General features: G+C 54.2%; 1 protein-coding gene across 1 annotated transcript in view; it reads left to right on the forward strand.

Annotated features, from left to right (window-relative positions):
* The first annotated feature begins 6,256 nt into the window (after positions 1–6,256).
* The window catches only part of HUNK (hormonally up-regulated Neu-associated kinase), a 38,652-nt gene continuing 25,047 nt past the window's right edge, over positions 6,257–19,861 (forward strand). Inside the window, exons 1-2 of the mRNA XM_062511087.1 lie at positions 6,257–6,505; positions 18,997–19,289. Of these exons, the coding sequence (XP_062367071.1) occupies positions 6,257–6,505; positions 18,997–19,289 (542 nt within the window). The remainder of the gene's footprint in view (positions 6,506–18,996; positions 19,290–19,861) is intronic.

Genomic DNA, 19,861 nt, shown 5'->3' on the forward strand with positions numbered 1-19,861 from the left:
TCCTGGGCTGGAACACGGTGGGGTGCAAAGGAGGGAGGCTCTGTGCAGCGCAGCCCCGGGTTCTGGGGAGGAAAAACCAACACCTTGCGGAACACGCAGCATTCCGTGTTTGCTCCCAGGTGTGGCTGTGGGGCTGTGAGCCCAAGGCCCCCACTCTGGAGCAGTGGGACAGCACGGCTCGGGCAGAGGCTGCCCCAGGAATTTGCTGCTCCCCTCCTCTGGGAACTGCCTTGACAGCCCAGAGCAGCCAGAGAGCTTTTGCTGACACGCCCTGAACTGGAACATCTGGAGAGCGTAAGCTCTGCTTTCCCTGCGAAACATCCTCAGCTCAGGAATCCTCTCCTCCCAGTGGCCTCCTGCAGCCACATGCACTGACCCCGGGGCACAGGGATAACTCATGGATAGCTCATCCCATGGGAGTCCGTGTGGGATGAGCGCTGGCCTGGGACGGAGCTGGTTTTTAAACCGCGGCCGTCGGTCCAGGCTGTTAAGCAAACGGAACAGAGCCATTCCGCCCTCTCCGGGCGTTTTACAGCAAATAAAGCCACCGAAATAAATAAACCCCTCAGATTCTGGTGGCTCTTCATGCCTGAGTGAGCAAGAGACCTCTGCCAGGACACCCCTTCTTGGTCCTGCGAGGGAAGTGCATCCCAAGCGCCCCCGGGACAGCAGAATGGCACGTGTCCCACTCTCGGGAACAAACCCAGACTCGATTTTTACATGGAACCGGCGGGCGCGGGTGGCAGAAAGGATCTCAGTGCAGCAAAGAAACACTTTTTTTTGGGGGGGTGGGGGGTGGGGGGGGTGGTTCAGCCCAGTTAGTCCTCCTTCTAAGCATGCCAAGGAAAAACCTGGAAGCCTGGCCTCGAGCTGGAATACCCCTTGGCTGGAATATGTGCAGAACAATGCCGAGGGCAGGGACACATTCCGCTATCCTCTCCAACCTGGCCTTGGACACTTCCAGGGATCCAGGGGCACCCTGTGCCAGGGCTTCCCCACCCTCCCAGGGATTCATGATTTTAAATGCAATCTGTTTATTTTAAGCCGGTGTCTCTTCGGAGACATTTCAGGCACTGGACATAGGCCAGGGTATTCACCTGTAAAAAATTGCACACTCTACAACTGGGATTGCCAGCCCTGAGCCTTTGATGCAGTTTCCATAGCTCGGGAAGGTGCATCCAGAGACCCGACTGCAGCAAGGTACCTGTGACTTGCAAGTGAGCCTTGCAAGAGTCTCCACGCAGCAAGTCTGCCCTGGACACAAAGGAGAACGCTTGGAACATGAATGTTTTCAGCTGCAAAGCACCAAGGTGAATTTCCATAGCTTGGGACGAGATCGCATTCATTTGAAGATTTTTTTTTTTTAAACTGATTCTTTTGCTGCTTTCCAGCAGTTCATCCAGCCATCCAAAAACTCTCTCATGTTTAAACACAACACGGAGGTCTTTGTTCAGGAGGGAATCGCTGTTCTGGTCACATTTTAACAAGGTGTTTGGAGTATTGCTTGCAAGGAAGCGTTTGACTATCTGACTGAAGAAAAACTCACCCTTTTGTGGAGGTGCAAGCACACAGCCAGTCCTGGACTGTGCTCTGAGGCTCTGGGATATTTTCTGACCTGTTGCCAAGAAAAAGGAGGAGATCAAGGAGATACAACCGTACATTTTGGGGGCGTCTTGGTTCCGAATTGTCACCGTGGGATGGCAGAGGCAGGAGGGCTTGGAGCAGCAGCAGCAGCCCCTCCTGGGGTGCAGAGCTTCATTCCAACCCCATCTCTGTGCTCACCATGCACTGAAGCGGCTCCCGGGGCACAGGAACACCAGGACTGACCCAAGGGGGCCGCTGCGGGGGCTCTGTCAGCATTCCCCTCACCTCACCCATTTTCCTGCAGGGTACACAAAATCCAGGGATTCACAACGCTCTGGTCTCCTTGTTCTTCACGTCTCATCCCTCACCGATGCCTAGCAGCTTTTTTGAAAATACGGAGCGTTTCCCACACAGCCCTCCGGTGCTCTCTCACGCGCAAATAAAACTTAAATCCCAGGTGCTAAACCGCACAAGAGCGCGCGCCGCAAGGAGGGCTGCACAGCAGTTTAGCTGAAATTCAGAAACTGAGCTTCTTGATTGATGGAAGGTGAAAAAGAATAACAGCACCGATACAGCAAACCCCCCCCCTCCGCCCCGCTCCCCGCCAGTCACTTCGATATTAAATTCCATTTCCTTTATGATACCTCCAAGTGCTCGGTTTATGTGTTGGCTGTGGAGAGCTGCAGGACAGAAGCTGCAGAGAGCAAACTGGAGATTTTTCTGGGAGCGCAGGTCCAGCAGAGGTTTTGGAGGGGCAGTGCCAGATCACCCTCAATGCTTACTCAGATAAATTTGCATATATATAGTGTATATAACTATATTCTGAATATCTATGAGGACAACCTGTGCCCAAATACAAGTTTTAAGCTGATGAATGCTCAGGTGCAGGATCCTGCAGCCATGGAAAAGTGAAATACATTCATTCTCCATCCTGGGTTTAGGAAGGTCCCTGTCACCTACAAAACCCAGGCACAGAAGTCACAACGTCCTCAGCTGGACATCCCTGGCATATGGAGAGGGTTCTCTCCTCCACTGCTGTCCCTGTTTTGGCTCGTTCCTGTTATTGTGGCAGTGCCAGCAAACACAGGACCTTCTCTGCCTGAACTCAGGGATTCAGACACCGCAAACCCCTTAAAAATGATCTAGGAACAAATATATTCTCACTTCCAAAAATGTCCGTTCAATTAATTTAAACTCTTTTAATCTGTAATATCTGAACCCCAAATATCACAAAATTAAACAGCTGTCAAAACAAGCCTCCCTCCCCCCCCCAAAAAAAAAACCCTCAAACCAAAAGCTGCAAAAAATCCCCGATTATTTTAAAGCAGGATGAGATACAGCATAAGCAATAATGGCCTGACTTTCTCTTTTTTTTTAGCCTATCAGCACTAAGTCAGGCTATCTCCTGTGACCTGACTGAAGTCAGCAGTTAACCACTGGCTGAAAAAGCCCTGCTGATGTGGCAGGGAAATGTTGAATTACCACCTTTAATGTGACCAGGACAGGATGTACTCGGTGCCCTCCTGCAGCACAGTTAGAGTTCCCACTAAGGATTCAGCCCAGGTAGACCTCCACCCTGGGGATTTGGCCCAGGGGTCGCAGCCTCCTCCCTCGTGGCTGGATAACTCCCAGCCCACGAGCCAATAATCCACTTTACTGCAGTATTTTAAAAGGCTGGAGATGGCAAAGGACAGTACTGTCAGGGTAACTCGGAATTTCTTTGCTTCTGTGGGTATAAATCAAGCTCTATATTGTTTCTAGTAGCTTGTTATTACAGCTTTTGCAACCCGAAGACAGACTGCTGCCTTTAATTCATTAGTAATTTCAACAGTTAATCAGAAAATGTCGTTACCTAGAAAATCTGAAGCTCAAAATAGAGCACACTGGAGTCAGATTTAAATTAAAGCACGGACCGAAATGAATGCAGCCTTTGATCCCCTTTTCATCCAGACTGCACCCTGATGGGCACAGCTGGACAGAATGGGAATCGTGAGAAGGCAGCAGTCTCTCGCCTGGTAAAAGGGTACTATCAACTCATTAAGTCCTCGAGTTGAGGCAATTAAAAAAAATATATACATTCACTGGGTTCTTTCAGAACTCTCCCCGCGTTTGCTGCAATGGACATTTCTCGCCAGTTTTATTTTTCAAAAGAGGCTGGTTTTCAGGTGTTTGCCTGGAAAACACACCCATTAATGTCTGCTTAATCCTCCAAGTGGCCAAACCATGTTAGCGGAGCCCAAACAAAGGCACCCAGCTCTGCCTGCCTGCCTCTCTGAAGGGATATTCCTCTAGGCAGGGAAAGAGCCTGGCTCCAAACCCTCTCAGCACAGCCACATACTGAAATAAGACGGGATGTAGCCTCTTCCCGACCAGAAAGCAAGCTGTACTTTGCGGTCTCCCGACGTAACTGTCTGCAGTACAGCTTTTTTACCCCCTTTTTTTCCCTTGCAAACCCTCGCATTTGTCATGCTGGCCAGAGGAAGCGTGACACAGACCCAGGCTGGCCAGGGAGCCATCACCTATCCCTACACCTTCCCACAAGGCACCAAACCACTCCCAGGACAGCGTTAGGTCAGAGGACGTGCACACTCTTGCTTTAGGCGGCCGTGTGCTGTAGCGCTTGTAAATGTACCCAGGACACGCAGTGAGTGCAGATTTCCAGCCCAAGCTATAATTTATGGGCTTTGAAGCTTTCCCTTCTCCAGTTTCTGCCTACTGGGACAGTGCCGGATTTGTGTTTTGTTTGAAATTTCATCTGAAAACATGTATTTCAGTGGAGCACGGTGGTGCGGAGCCAGCTCCAGGGTTCCCAGCCCTGAGAGTGTATTTAGGCACTGGGAACAGTTCGGAGAGGTCAGTGAGCGATTCGGATGGTGGAAGGTGGCCAGCTGAGCTCCGGGAAGCTGCAGGGTGGTTCTGCACAGCTCTCCTTGCTGGTGAGCTGCCCTGCAGATATCTGCCCCACCTGCCCCTAACCCTGCCCCTAACCCTAACCCTAAACCGTCTCCTCCTCTTCCCAGCAGGACCTTTCTTCCCCCTGCGAGGAGATCGTGGGGGAAGCAGGGCGCTGCTCAGCTCTGGGGAGGGCGAGCAAAGCAGCGATGGCAGGGAAAGGTGGTGTGGAAGGAGCACGTGGCTCATCAGCACCCGTGCCAGCCAAAATCCTGCGAGCCGTGCAGGGAGGCTCCTCCAGCAGCAGCGGCTGGAGAGGGATGGTGCACCCAGGCAAGCGGTGGAAGGGGAGTCAGGCAAAAAAAGAACCAAAAAAAAAAACCAAAAAAAAAAAAACAAAACAAAACAAAAAAACAAAAAAAAAACCAAACAACCAGGTTAAATGGACAGCAGTGTGATGCAAAATCAGATTTACATTTTTAAGGAGTCAAAGAAGAGCTTAAAAAGCAGGCAGAGGTGTGTTCACTAACCCTCTGGTGGGAGCAGGAGCTCTGCATGTGGCAAGATGGGACGGGACGGGACGGGACGGGACGGGATGGGATGGGATGGTGCCAGGCACAGCTGCCCCTCAGAGGGAGGTTCTGCTGACACAACTCACATCCGTTAGGGCGTACGTGGTTCCTTTCAGATTTGAAAGTATTCCCTAACACAAGCACGCAGGCAAAACTTAAAAATGCAAATTATGCTTAAAGACAAATTGGAGCCCTTCACGACTTTCTGGCTGATACAACTGAAGAGGGGTTGGAGGTCAAAATCCTTATGAGGCGTTTAATTTATGAGGAATTCCTCAGCGCGAGCAGAAGGCGGCCAGCACATCACAGACCGGCAGAGACAAAGAGGAGGGCAGAGCATCGCTGGCCATGGGAAACTCAGAGCGGCGTGGCTTGGGCGGCTCTGTCCCCTCTGCCGTGCCTGCTCTCCTCCGCTCCCGTTTCCCAGCCGGCTGGCAGGGGGCTGCGCGGGGACAATGGCAGCGTGGCGGTGTGCTCGCCCGTTCCTCCTCCGTCCCCGGGGAAGGACGCTCGGGCCGTGCCGCGGGACGCAGGCAGCGGGATGGGGGCACCCCGAGCTCCGGGAGGGATCAGATGGAGAAGCGGCGGTGAAAGGAGCGGGGAGGGAGCGCAACGGAGCCGCCGGAGCGGCGGCGGCCACCGCGCCTTTCCGAGCACGGCGGCGAGGAGGGAGGTGGGGAAAAGCAACACAAAAGCTGCTCCCGAGCAGCGGCGAGGCAGAGCCACTCGCAGAGCGAGGGGCTGCCGTGCCCGGGAGCGCCGGGTTAATTCCCGGGAGAGGGATGCGCTGGGACGCCGGGGAGGGGACAAACCCTCAGGCTGCCGGGTCTGCATGGCAGCTGCTCCCGCGGCGTGCGAGCGGATTGAATTACCGCAAATTCAAACCGAACGAGCCCGCTCCCCCTCCCTCCCTCCCTCCCTCCGCCCCCTGCCCCGCTACCGGCGTGAGGCTGGAGCGGGGAGGAGGCGCAGGGGGGAGGCGCCGGCCGGCTCCGAGGAGGGGCGGCAGCCCGGGGCACCTCGGCTCGCCCCAGCGCCGGCCCCCGCCCGCCCCGCTCCGCCCCGCTCCGCCCCGCTCCGCTCCGCCGCCCCGCAGCCGCAGCCGCAACTTCGGGGAGCGCCCCGGGGGCAGCGGCCGGAGCAGGGCAGGGAAGGGTAGAGGAGCCGGGAGGAGGCGGGCAGAGGAGAGGAGAGCAGAGGAGCCGGGCATGCCGGCGGCGGCGGGCGATGGGCTCCTGGGCGAGCCGGCGGCCGTGGCGGCGGGCGGGGAGGCGCGGCGGGCGGCGGCGGACGGCGGCTCTTTCCTGGCCGCTTGGCTCAGCGCCGCCGCGCCCCGGGAGCGGCTCCGAGACTTCCAGCACACCAAGAGGGTCGGCAACTACCTGATCGGCAGGAAGCTGGGAGAGGGCTCCTTCGCCAAGGTCCGCGAGGGGCTGCATGTGCTCACCGGAGAGAAGGTACCGCGCCCGCCGGGTACCCCCCCCGGAGGGAAAACGGGGGGAGAACGGGGGGCTGGATGGGGAGCGGGATGTGCCGAGTCCCTGCTGGCTGGGAGGATGAGTCCCCCGGGAGGATGAGTCCCCCAGGAGGCTGGAGGAGCAGGATGGAGAAACCCCCCGAAGGATGGAGGAGCTCCTCTGGGAGGAAGAAGGAGCCCCCCCGGGAGGATGGAGGAGATCCCCCGGCAGGATGGAGAAACCCCCCGGGAGGATGGAGGAACCTCCCGAAGAATGGAGGAACCTCCCGAAGGAAGGAGGAACCCTCCCGAAGGATGGAGGAACCCCCCCGAAGGTTGGAGGAACCCCCCGGGAGGATGGAGGAGCCCCCTCAGCGCCCAGCTTCCCTCGGCTCCTCCGGGCGCTCCCCCCGTGCCCGCCGAGCTTTCCGCGGCTGCAGCCTCGCCTTCCTCTTGCCCTGCTTCGGCTGCCTCGACCTCTCTTTTTTTTTTTTTTCCTTTAAGTTTTCTCTTCGTCTCCCTTTCCCCCCCGTCCGTTTGCTCACTTTTTCCGGTGAGGAAAGCGGGGGTTTTGGTGAGGGCGGTGTTGCTGGGGAGCCGTCCCCGCGTGCGGCCCGGTCGCGACATACCGCGCCCCCGGCGGACGGAGGGAGGGAGGGAGGGAGGGAGGTGGGGGGCACACGTCTCTGCTGATGGAGATGCGCCCCGGATGGTTCTTCCTCAGGGATCTGGTGGGGAAAGTCCGTGCAGGGACTCTCTCTCTCTGCTCGTTTTTATCCGGAGCCCCCGACAAAGAGCTGGGCCGCTCTTGTTCATCCGCGCAACTTCTGAGTGCCGTGGGGAGCGGCTCAGGGAGCTGGGCACGTTTGTCCCGGAGAAAAAGGAGGCTCGGGGGGGAGCCCTGTGGCTCTGCACAGCTCCCTGACAGGATGGGACAGCCTGGGCGGGGGCGGGGAGGAACGGGGAACGGGGACGGGAGGAGAGGGAGCGGCCTCAGGCTGGGCCAGGGCAGGGGCTGGTCGGACACCAGCAGGAATTTCTTCACGGAAAGGGTGGTCAGGGATTGGAACTGCCCAGGGAGGTTTTGGCGTGCCCACCCGCGGAGGTGTCCGGGGAACTCGTGGATGTGTCACTGCCAGTGCTCTGGGCTGGGGACGCGGTGGGGATTGGGGCACAGCTGGGGCTCGGTGACCCCGGGGCTCTGTGAGCTCTGGCACTTGTGCCTGTCCCGTGTCAGGTCCCGAGCGGAGGGTTCCCTCCCCGGAGCTGTGCGCGCCGTAATTCCCTCCAGCTCCAGCGGCTCTGCAAACGTGCCGCTGTTGATGATTGCATTCCTGCGCTCTCGGGTAGTTATTTTTTCATTCCGGTAAATTTGTCACGGAGCGAAATTTAATACAGGGCTCTGAGAATCTCATCATGTGAAAAAATGATAAGGTTTGTGAATATGATCATATAGGAATGCAAAAAAAAAAAAAGAAAAAATAGAAAGATGTCGCTCTCCTCTGTTACCAAGCGTGCGCTTCTCCTTGGTAACAGAAACATCCAATAATCCCGCAGTTGATAAAAGGCACATGCACACACACGTCCTCCCCACCTCCACATTTCGGGTTTGCTACATTTATCTCAGTCTGTTAAGAGGGGGGGGGGAAATAAAAAAAAAATCCCACCACGCACCCCTCTTGTCTCAGCTCCCGGGTCTGCTGCTCGACTCGGGTTTCTTTTTCCTCCCCCGGTGTCTGGAATAACACACGCGGTGCCAAAGTGAGGAGCAGAACCTCGGTCGGTCGCGCTCCCTTCCGCCGTGTCCATCTCTGGGGGCAGGCCAGGGCCATCTCTGAGCTCTGCCGGACCTGACCCAGTGCTGTGCCACTGCCTGGCACCGGGTGAAGCATCCCTCACACGCTGTCATACTGACTGATCCAGCGTCCACCTTCCCAGAAACCCACCTCTTCAGTTCCAGCTCTTTGTGGATAAGCAGTTCGAGTTAGCGGGTAGGAGATAGCTCTTACCTCCTGTTATGAACACCTTGTTTCAGGTGAGGTGCTCTCTGAGCCACGTTCCTGCCTCTCACCCCGGGCGGGGAGGATGCTTTCCATCCCACCTGAGGATTTCACCCCAGGTTGGAGCCGAGGGACCCTGGGCACGCTCCTGTGCCCAGCTCTGGTGCGGCCCCCGGTCAGAAGCAGCTGAAATGTGCCCACGTGGAGCCCGCCCGAGGCGGCAGAGCTCAGCTGGGACGGCAGGGAGAGAAGGGAAACATCTGCTCGGCCCAGCTCCTTCCTTCCAGAGCACAGGGGAGGCTGAGGCTGGCCTGGGCGGGAATGACATCGGGATCAGAAGCGCCTGGTGGCTGGAGAGCAGGGAGGGTCTGCTGGCAGCTGCTCGGGGGAGGAGGCTCGGAGAGGAAAGACCGCTGCCCTTGGCCGTGGAGATGAGCACTTCAGCAGAGCATCCTCCCATGACATCCAGCAGAGCATCCATCATCCCTGCTCTCCAGGCACTCCTGATCCCATTCCCACCTTGCTCCTCCCAGGGCTGGAAGGGAAGGTTGCTCCGTAAGGTGCTGTCCCCACTTCCGTGGCCCGAGGCAGGTTTTTGCCTGGGCACTGCCTAAATTCAGCCAGCTTGCCTCGCCCGTGCTGTCTGGGAGCTGTTGTGGCACGGCCCAGGCCCTTACGGTCACTGAAATGTCACTGAAATGGGGGGGGCCCAAACAGGTTTTGATTTGCAGCAGACTTTAGCAACTCCGGAGGAGTTAACGCCTGTGGTTGTCCCAGAAATGCAGTGTTTGGGAATGAAATCCGTGGATTAACGAGCCCCCAGCCAGGCTGGGATCCATTGCCCTGACACAAGGCATTGTGCACGGGCGAGGCGATGCCAGGCGCGTGCCAACAATCTGCCATTACTTCACCCTGACATTCCTGGGAGCTGGAAAGGTCCTCAAGGGGTTGGGATGGCAGCAGGGCGGCTGCTGGGTGGTGCCCTCGGGGTGACCCGTGTGTCAGCTCGGGAGGCTGAGCCGAGGGGAGATCCTTCAACCTTCCCTCCCTGGGATTGCGTTTCCTTGGGCTCCAAACCCACACCTCTCACCGCGCTGCTCGTGGTTTGTGCTGCCACAAGCGACAGGCAGGTTATTATTTTCCGGGCTTGAACGAACCCCTTGGTGGGGCCTGATGCAATTAAGTGCATTTTAGCTGAGCGCAGGAGAACGTTGGGCAGATTATTCTTTCCGTGGCTTTTGGAGGAAATATTGCAGCCTGCAATCTGACATTTTGGGGTAAAGGGCTGATTTGTCAGCTCCGCTCAGGCAGTGTTTGTTCCTAATCCCGAGGAAACGCAGCTCCTCTATGAGGAGCGAGCCAATTTAGCTTTAAATTGTGTCTCCAAAGCCCTGCTGAGTGAGCTGTGTTTGGGTGGCTTTGGGAGCCTGGGCACAACATCCTCTTGGATCGTTCCAAGTCACTCACTGTGCGGTGGGGATCAGGCAAAGGAGATACCCCTCCTTCGTGAAGACAGATGGTTTTATTAAAAGAGGTCTGTTTTTGTAAAAATACGCCTATTTTTTGCATTCTTAGGGGGCCGAGAGCGCGTTGCCATCGCTGCGGTGGGGCAGTTTGGGGCTCTGCTCTCACACTCTGCGTTATCTACTCTGTCATCTGCTGCAGACCCCAGTGCAACTCTCCCAGTAACTCTCTACAGCAGGGTGGAGTGATGAACACATCGACAATGCACTGAGCCAAAGTTCCTGTAAACAAACCTGATCCACGATTATATTTAACTGCTTTTAAGCTACAAAAAGAGTCACTGAGGCAAATTGACTCATTAGGTTTCTCATCCACGGAAAACTTTGTTTGTAATTTTCTTCAGTGCTATTGTTGAGCTGGAACAAGGTACTTTTTTAGTTACACTTAGCCAAGAGGCTTTCTGCAACAGTGGGAAGCAGTGGCTAAAAATACAATTTACCAGCTTTTCTGTGGAGGCAAAGCAATTAATATTAATTACAAGTGGCCTGTTCACAGAAGAGTTCACATTCAGAATGTGTTTCTTTATTAAAGAGGTGGAGAAAAAATAAAAAGAAAAGGCGTATTTGAGCCCACCACCCCACCCCCCTCCCCCGGGAAGTGCAGGGGTGGGTGGGCAGAGCAGCCTCCCTGCAGAGACCTGGAAATGCCTCTTTGTGTCACAGAGTTAATTTTGCCGTGAGCAAATTCACCCTTTCCCTGCGTGTTTCACCACGGGTGTCGGGGAACAGAGGCTTGGTGGCTTTTGGGGGGTGGGGATGCCCTGGGTGGCTGTTCTCCCCCTCCCCGGGGACATCAGCCTCACCTGTGTTCCAAAATCCAGAGTTTCCCAAGCAGTAGCACCGGCTTCAAACCTGGGAAATTGGGTGTTGGAACCCTGAATTCAGGCTGGGAGTTTCGAGCTTTCTGTGCTTTCTGACACTGATCCCTGGGAGAGCACTGCTTTTGACTTGAGGCCTTGGAGAAGGCTTCCAAAACTGAGTGATGGAATCACTCAGAAATGGTGAAGGGTTTAAAATTTGGGCTTTTAGGATATAGTAATAAGTATGGGACAAAATGGAAGTTCTTAGGCGCTGTCTCTTTCTTCCTTCTTCTTCTTTCTTCTTCTTCTTAGTCTTAAGTAATAGTTTTTGGTTGGATAACAAATCCCACAGTTTGGGTCTCGGGTGTTCGGTCATTGGGTCAAAAATATAAATAAAATAAATATTAGTTTTTAATTGAATTGTTAGGCTTTAAAAGACCTAATAACTAGCAAGATTGACCAACATTTTGTTGTTTTCAGCTTGTTAGCTAGAAGTGCTGCAAAGCTTTTTGTACTATAAGAATTGGTAAACAACCAAATCCAAACACAAAAATCCGATTTTCGTACGTTCAATCCTAACTCTAAATGCAAACCAACAACAACAAAAAGATAGCCACCAATATGTAGTGCCGCTGATAACTGGGTACATTACCCGTGTGCAGTTCTAGGGTCTTTACCTCTGTCCTTCCCCTTTCTGAGCTTTGGAAGGGGCTGTCTGAGCTTTTTTGAGGGTGTGTGTGGTGTCACATCCAAACCATCCTGCCAACCAAATGGGACAGCAAGCGGCTTCACTGCAGACAAAAGTTGAGTTCCTGAGGTGTTTGCAGGTCTTTCAGTCCAACCTTTTCCTTCTTCCTCCCTCCCAGGTACTGTGAGGTTGCGGGTAAAAACCGTGATTGTTTTTTGGGGCATCAGAGCAGGATTTTAATCTGAAATTTGATTTTTTTTTTTAATTTCCTTCTTCCTCCCTTGATACTTGTATATCAGTCTCCTGGATGCCTTAGTTCTCTCACTTACGTTTAGTTAGCAATTTTATCTTTGCCTGTTCCTCAACACATTTTTTAAGTTTTATCTCTATCAAAAAAATTTTTTTTTTTTTAAAGCTTGTTTTGAATAGCACTGACTGCAAATCCACAGGGTGGCTTTTTCCCAGGGTGCTGTTCCCCTTTCTGGAACAGCTGCCAACTGTTGCACCTGGATGATGTGCCACTCTTAATTACACGCGCCGAGGAAGCAAAACGAGGGCGTTTCTGCAGCCTGGATTTTGACGTTTTCTTGCTTGTAGGTGTTTGGTTTCACGGCCTTTCCGTTCACAGGGGTTTGTGTCTGTGTGGGCAGAACCAGGATTTGTCCGTGCACACTTCTGTTAACGTGCAGCCCTGCAGGAAATGTTTTGGAGAGCAGTGTCGTGGTTGCAGTGGCAGCTCTGGGAGCTTGGCTGGGAGCAGGAGCAGGCTGCTGTGCCGGTGTGCTGTTCCCTCATAGGTGTTGTGGGGCTTGAGAGAGTTTCAGCAGAAGGCAGAGCGAAGCCAGGCTGCTGACGTGCTCCGGACTGCTTCACCTGGAAAATAACCCAGGTGAAGACTGGACGTAAAAGCCGCGCTCTTCCCCGTCCCCCTTTCCTGCTTCGCACGGTGGGTGTGAGCAGGAATGAGCTGGGATAGGCCAGGAGCCTGTTCGTTAATGCCCAGACTTCCAGCAAGACTGACTTAATGTTTCTCAGCTGTAGCTTGCAACTGGTTCTGCAGAGAGCCGAGCCGATGCGCATGCAGCAGCTCCTTATCCTCTTGAGATAATCTGCTCTCAAGTTGGCGTTCAGCAGCACTTTTAAGGATTCCTCGTGTCAGCAACGTGCTGCTTTTCCTGCAGACTGTGTTCCTTTCAGTGGCAGAGGCAGGATGGAGGGAAGCCCAGCGTCCCGGGTCGAACTGACACCGGGTGACATCAGCTCGCATCTGGATCCGAGCGTTTGCTCCTGCCACTTTTGCAGTTGGAACTTGTTTAACGACACGGAGAGCTGCGTGCCCGCTTCCAAAGGCGCGTGCTCCCTGCGAACGTCTTGGCAGCTGGAGCACATCGTGCTTCCCGCGTCGTGTCCCCCGGCACCGCTGACCCGCGGGATGCTGCTGCTGCAGCTCCCGGCATTTCGGCAGGGGTGGTGGTGTCCGCGCCCCTCTGCCCTCGGGAGCTGGGAGCAAGGAGGTTGTGAACGAGCAGCACGCGCTCTCCACAAGGACGAGAGCCTGGCAGGAGAGCAGGGGTGACAAAACCTTGTGGGGACTGAGTAGTGACGGCCTGCCTGAACCCCGAGCTGCCTGAGCGGTGGCGCGGAAATGGGCTGAGGGCTTGCAGCTGACTCTGCTGTTCTTCAAGGTTATGGAGAGGCACCAGAGCTGTCCAAAGCCAGCGGCTGGGGGGGATATGAGCCAGGAGGTAAATTAGGGGGATTGCAGAGTCGGCGCTCGCCTGGCGGTGTGGGATATATGAGTGTGCCACAGCAGGCTGGCTGGGCTCGGGCCATGCTGGTGCTGCTCTGCTCGCCCCGCTGAGGCTCCTTCAGCTCCAGGTTGGCCGAGCTGTTATTTTCACGTGAACCTCCCTCTCGCGTGGCTCAGTGAAGGAGCTGTGTTTCCCTGGGGGGCTGATCTCCTGCAGGGGAGATCCTGCAGTGCTTTTGGTGGGCTGGAGGTGTGCTGATGAAGAGAGCTGGGCTGGCTTTTCTGCAGCAGGAGAGAAGCTGCCCTGGGCATCCCCTGGGACAGAGGCACCCCTTTGTGAGCTGGCTCAGTGACCCCCAGCCACACCGGAGTGCTGAGCTGTGCTCTGGCAGAGAGCAGGGTCACACCCCATCCTCCTGCAGAGGGCCTGGAAGGAGTCACCACGGTTCCCCCAGGGAAGCCACCTGTGAAGAATCAACAAAAGCTGCTGCTGCTGCTGCACTGAGCAAAGTCTCCTTTTGTGCCAGTCAGTGTTTGCTCTGCTCTGGCCCTGGGCTCTGGGTTCAACACCTTTGGTGCTATACCTGCGGTGCTTCTCGTTTGCCATGTGAGATCAGAGGCACGCTGAGGAAAACCACTGCAACAAAGAGAACTAAAAAAAGCCAAGTTATATAAAATAAAGTTCCTTTGCTCTCTGTCTGTTGTGGAAGATTGTCATGGAAACATTTTTTTTTTCAGAGAATAAATTCGTTTTCTGTGAATAATGTCCACAGAGCTGAGGGAGAGAGCGTATTATTATTTATATATATAAAATCTTTATTGGAGACACCTTTCTCGCTGGCTCCTGACAGTTGTAAATGTTTTATCTGCTGTGTTTTAAATCACTACAAAGGGAGGGTATTACCTGGGCCTCAAAGGCAGTGGGCTCACAGGGGCTGGCTGTTGGTTGAGCTCACCTCAGGAAGGGGGCTCCAAAAGCCCTTTCCTGAAAAAGAGGGAGCTTTTTGGAGAGCTGTGCCTGATGGATACCCTGCACTTTGTCAACGGCAAGGCAAACCCATCTGTCCCGGGCACTCAAGACTGTGCCTTGCAGGAAATGTCTCCGGCCTGGAGGCTGGTTTTGACAAGCTCTGCAAGGATTTCTTTTGGAACCTTTTAGTGCATCCTCGTGTCTGTCTGTGCCTGGCTTTCTGCCACCACTACTTTCATCAGTCTCTGCATAATCTCTCTTGACTTGTGTAGATATCCTTAGAGGCCAGGGAGGTAAGAATGCGCTGCCCTCCCTCACGGCTGCAGTTACCATTAATTAGCTGACCGAGAGAGCACTGAGAGGCTGCTGGAATTGGTTTCCTCCTGCCAAAAGCAAGACAGATCCCCCACCGTGACCCACTCCAGATAAGCCGTACACCCAGTTCCTTCCCAGGGATGAGGCTGTTCTGTGTTCCTGCCTCCCAGGCGGTCTCTGACCCTGTGCCATCTGTGCCCGGTACAAATGCTGCTGCTCTGGACATGCAGAGGCAAGGAAAAAAAAATAATTAAATTGTATTTTGCGGGGGGTTTCTTTTCAGAGTGGCTAGGTAGGGGCGTCGTGTCGCCCCACCTGCCCCCACACCATCTCCTGCTGGTCCCCGAGCTGTAAAAGCCTGGCTGTTCCAGGTGCCGGGGGTGCTGACAGGTCAGGATGTGTCTGCCTGTCTGTCCCTGTCTGAACAGGGGGTGACGTAGAAGGTGAGAGGGAAGGAGCAGCTGGCTCTGTGGAAACAGCGGAGCAGAGGTCCCGGGAAGGACGGCCACGCTTGCCTGTGGAACGTGGCACAAAGTTCCCCATAAATATGATGTGAGGTAACACGCGTGTTGAATGAAGAGGGGTAGCCTGAGTTTGGCCAATTTACCTTTCGGGATGTTAATTTTATTCAAGAGCTTTCTCTTGTCAGAAATCTTCTCCCCCCAAGCAGGCGCTTGCAGAAAACCATTGAGTCGGCGCTCAGCATTCTTTAAATTAAACATTTTGAGCTTCAGTGAGCTGCCAGGACAAACGGCTCTCGGACTGCTCCGAAGCTCTTTTCAGAACTCTTCCCAAATCTTCGACGTAGTTTTTCTTTAATTACTGGCACCAGAACTGGGTACAGCAATCTAATAATAGTCCCCAGTGCCTCGGACAGGTGTAATTAATACCTTTTCTTACTTCACCAAATACATCCTGCTTATGCTCTTAGGGATTATGTTTAAGTTGGCTGCGGCATCAAGAGGCCTTACGATCATTTTGCTGACCTAAAGTCCTCCTGGATACCTTTCCACGCTGCTGGGTACTGCCGTGTTTGGGCCGTAGGGAATTGGCAGGATGTTGTTTTCATCCCCTGGCAATGGGATTCTTTCCCTTCGGGCTAGCAGGAGCCCGAAGTACATGAGTGAATGCGCTCGGAGCTGCTCTCTGCTCTGGAAGGGTTTATGTTTCTTCAGGGGCTGATTTCAAGCCTTCCTGGCTGTGTCCGGCCTTCCAGCAGAGCCCGTGGCCTTCTGCCTGCCCAGACGTTCAACATGGACTCGTCTGCAGCAGCTGGGTTTGGGTGTTGCTACGCCCCAAACTCTTGGCTTCCAGCTGTCAGGCTCAGAAGAAAAGAAAATACCATAGCAGCAGCGACCCCCTCCCTACCTTTCCTGATTGCTGATTTTACTGCAGTTAGAACAAACGCCAAAGCACCCTTTTCTTCAGGGCTTAATTTCTTAAGATACTCGCTGTATGAACCCCGCAGTCCTTCACTGCACTGTAAAATTTGCTGAGCTCTAACACTCAGAGAAAAGAATAAACTCTACCCAGAGAACGGAACTTGCATTTTCTAATCCTTGGTTGTGATGAACAACTTGTTCTGTGCCTGGCTGGGTGATTGCCCAAAATGAGATGCCCTCGAAGGGGCTGGTTCTGGGGCTGCGCTGACAATTGGGCAGGCTTCAGAGTTAGGTCTGTTTAATATGACTTGAATTGGCCACCCAAAATCACCAGCTGGTTTTGAAAATGGAGCTCAGATTTTTGTGGTGAGAACAGTGGTAAATACAAAACAAGCTTCAAGTGAAGCCAGACAGCTATGGCTGGAAATAAGGGAGGAAAGAAACTGAATTTATCGCCGCCTCGGGCACAGCAAAGAGAAAAAAGCTGGGGATAGACTTGCAGCACCGATGGCTGCTAAAGATCTCCATGGTCTGGCTCTTTGTCTCATTCTCCTGGCTAAGCTTACTCTGGGCAGTGAAGGTTTGTGGTTTGGGTGCAGAAGTCCAAATCTCAAACCTTCTCTTTGCCTGTGGCCCGAGCTGCAGCTCTGGATGCTCAGGATGCTCCAGGATGAGTGCTGGGAGTGAGGGCTGCTGCCTGGCTTGGCACCATGTCAGGCAGGTCTGCCAGAAGTAGACTCGGGGGGGGGGGGGGGGGGGGGGTGTGTTTAAAAAAAAATGAGGTAAAAAAGGGAGGAAAAAGGCAGGAGGTTGTCCCTCCAACAGGGAAACAGCCCCTCCCATAGCTGCAGTTGCTTCTCCTGTGCTCTGTTGGTCTCCTGGCCAAACCCCACAGCTCTTGCTGGGTTCTTTTTCTGCCCAGTTTCCTCTCAGTTCAGCCGAAGCCCCCTTTGGCAGCTGCCCGCAGGAGCTGGTGCCTCCTGCACGGACACAAGGATGAGGGCATGCCTGGGATGAGTGCGACCCCCTTCCCCGCTCCGCGGCCATTCCATACTGCTGACAAAGTGGCAGCAGCTCCGGCTCCCGGATTTCTCCAGGCAGCATTTGCTCCTTTAAACTGTTTCTTCTCAGGTTTATATTTTTTTTCCCTCAGGGGCCTGGCTGCGAGTGCTTTTTTTTTTTTTTTTTTTTTTTTTTTTTGGTGCAGTTTGGTGCCAGTCATCTTCAGCCTCCCCCGGCTCTCAGTCCCCGAGATCCACAAGCAGGATGCTCCGAAGGCAGGAGCTGGCAGTGTTCCCCGTGCCCGTGTGCGTGGGACACGCGTCCGTGCGTGTCTGGGGAGCACACGCGTGAGCCCGTGCTGGGGCTTCGGCTGCTCGGCCCTGCGCCCTCTCCTCCAAGGAGAAGAGAGCTGCTGGCCCTGCCCTCACCTGCGTGTGCTTTAGCCCAGCCTGGATGGTCCTAGAGAGCAGCAGCAGCAGCTGCTCTTATGATGTGTCACACCATAACCTTCAGGGAAGTCACTCGTTCCAACAGTGCAATTCTAGGACTCGGGAACCAAAAATGTGGGCTGTTGCTCATCTTTGTATCCCATAAGGCAGAGTAACCTAAACCATTTATCTGTTTACACAGCAGAGGTTTAGCCAAAAGCAGAATGTCGCTGTTGCTACATATTGAGAGTAATTACTTGCTTTATCATTTATTATTTTTTTATTTATTTCTGTGCCAGGAATTTGCCAGGAACCCAAGTCAGGAGATAGGCACGATGCAGAAACAAAGAGCCCCTACTTGAAGGTTGGGAGAGCATAGCTGAGTAACTTTTGCAGAGATTGCGTTGTGCTGCCAGTGTAGAGTGCGGTATCTCATGTTTCTGTAACCTGTGAATTTGTTTGTCCTCACCAGAGTAACTCCTGTGGCTTGCTGTCTAAATACTCCGTGCAAGCCTCTGTGCTCAGTTCCGTCTCCTTAGATGAAAGAATGTACTAATTTAAGTCCGTTTCCCTGGAGAATCACCTGAGGCTTTCAGAAATGGTGAAATCCAGCTCTGATTTACCTGTAGTTTTATCTGGTGTCTCTTCAATGTGAGCCGTCAGGAGTGTAGCTCCCAGGTGTTTATGGCCCTGTGGTGCTCTGAGTTCACCCAGGCACCTCTGGTGTGCGGTGTTCAGCCTTACCTCTTTTGTCAGGGCTGTCATCCTTCCCTAGCAGGAACACATTTCCCCCACTAACACACTCAGCACTATTGGCTCCTGGCTGTTAGCACACGCTAGGGAGCCCCAGTTCCTGCAGCTTTACCCTTCACTTCCAAGGCATTCATGTCAAAGGGGAGGTGCAGGTGACTGGGAAGCCTGAACATTTCCAGGGATCCAGGGGCAGCCACAGCTGCTCCAGGCACCCTGTGCCAGGGCCTGCCCACCCTCACAGCCCGGAATCCCTCCCCAGTATCCCACATCCATCCCTGCCCTCTGGCAGTGGGAAGGCATTCCCCTTGCCTGGTTCCTCCAAGCCCTCGTCCCAAGTCCCTCTCCAGCTCCCACAAGAGAGAAAAAGCGGACAAAAGAAATGTGCCGGGAGAGTGGTACTAAGAAGGTTTTGTTTTTCATTGTATGCCTTTGCACGAATCATGCAAAGCCAGCACTTGACTGTGGTTTAAAAAAATGGTAATGAAAGGATATCATCTCCAGTCGTGTACTCAAAGGCAGGAAGAGCCGAAAACGAGACTCAAAAGTTGCAAACACCAGCCTGGAGGCTTTCTGAGTAAACAGCTGCGATAAATCCTTAAGTGTGTCAAGTGTTTGTGGGTGGTTAGTGGGATTGTCCCCTCTCCTTTGTCGCTGATTTCCTCGCAATAGTTTTTGGCTGTCGTTGCAGGAGGAAGGAGAGGATGGACGAGTCAGTGGGGTCGTGAGAACCGCTCTGTCCTCTGACCTGTGCCGCTGTGCCCCAACCCACGGTGTGCCAGCTGACAGGGACACCCTTTCCACTTCTGCTTTTCGCAGTGGCTGTTTACACGACGGATCATCGACGTGACAGCTAACAGCCCCCTCTCCCGTTCTCCCCTTAGGTGGCAGTGAAAGTAATCGACAAGAAAAGAGCCAAGAAGGACACCTATGTCACCAAGAACCTGCGGAGGGAAGGCCAGATCCAGCAAATGATCCGCCACCCCAACATTGCCCAGCTGCTGGATATACTGGAGACGGAGAACAGCTACTACCTGGTCATGGAGCTGTGCCCTGGGGGCAACCTGATGCACAAGATCTACGAGAAGAAGAGGCTGGAGGAGCACGAAGCCCGCAAGTACATCCGGCAGCTCATCCTGGCAGTGGAGCACCTTCACCGGGCGGGAGTCGTGCACAGGTAATCTGGGAAAGCCTCTCTGCTGCTGGAGTTTGTGTCAGCTCCCCTGAGGGGCGTCTGTTTGTGTTGTAAGGAGTTTTCCTCGTGCAGACATGCCCCTGAGAGCTTTCTGTGGCTGCTCGTCGTGGTGTTGGCTGGATGCTCTGGGCTTGGGCACGAGGCTGCAGCTGCAGAGAGCACTTCAGCAGCTGCAGGTGGGCACACAGGAGCTGTGCCAGGAGCTGGACCCCATGATCCTTGTGGATCCCTTCCGGCTCGGGATATTCTGTGGTTCTGTGTCAGTAAGGACAAGGCGCAGTCCAAAAGTAGGGTCCTTTCACTGCGAGCGCTGTTCTGCCTCTCGGGAGCTCCGCACCAATGGGAGCTAATGAACCATGTCTCTGTTTCTTTGGGAAGGTGCCTGTTGCTTAACTGGTGGAAGTACAGCAGCGTGGGGGGTGAGCTGATTCACCCAAAAGCTGCCAGCAGCAGGGCTGGGACAAAGCCTCAGCGGGACCACTGAAACCCCTGGCTTCTGCTTCCCTGCTCGTTGCGTTTGTTGCATCGTCCTGGCAGGGCCTCACAGGATGGGG

Source organism: Cinclus cinclus, chromosome 2 (genome assembly GCF_963662255.1).
Source record: "Cinclus cinclus chromosome 2, bCinCin1.1, whole genome shotgun sequence".
NCBI classification, from domain to species: domain Eukaryota; kingdom Metazoa; phylum Chordata; class Aves; order Passeriformes; family Cinclidae; genus Cinclus; species Cinclus cinclus.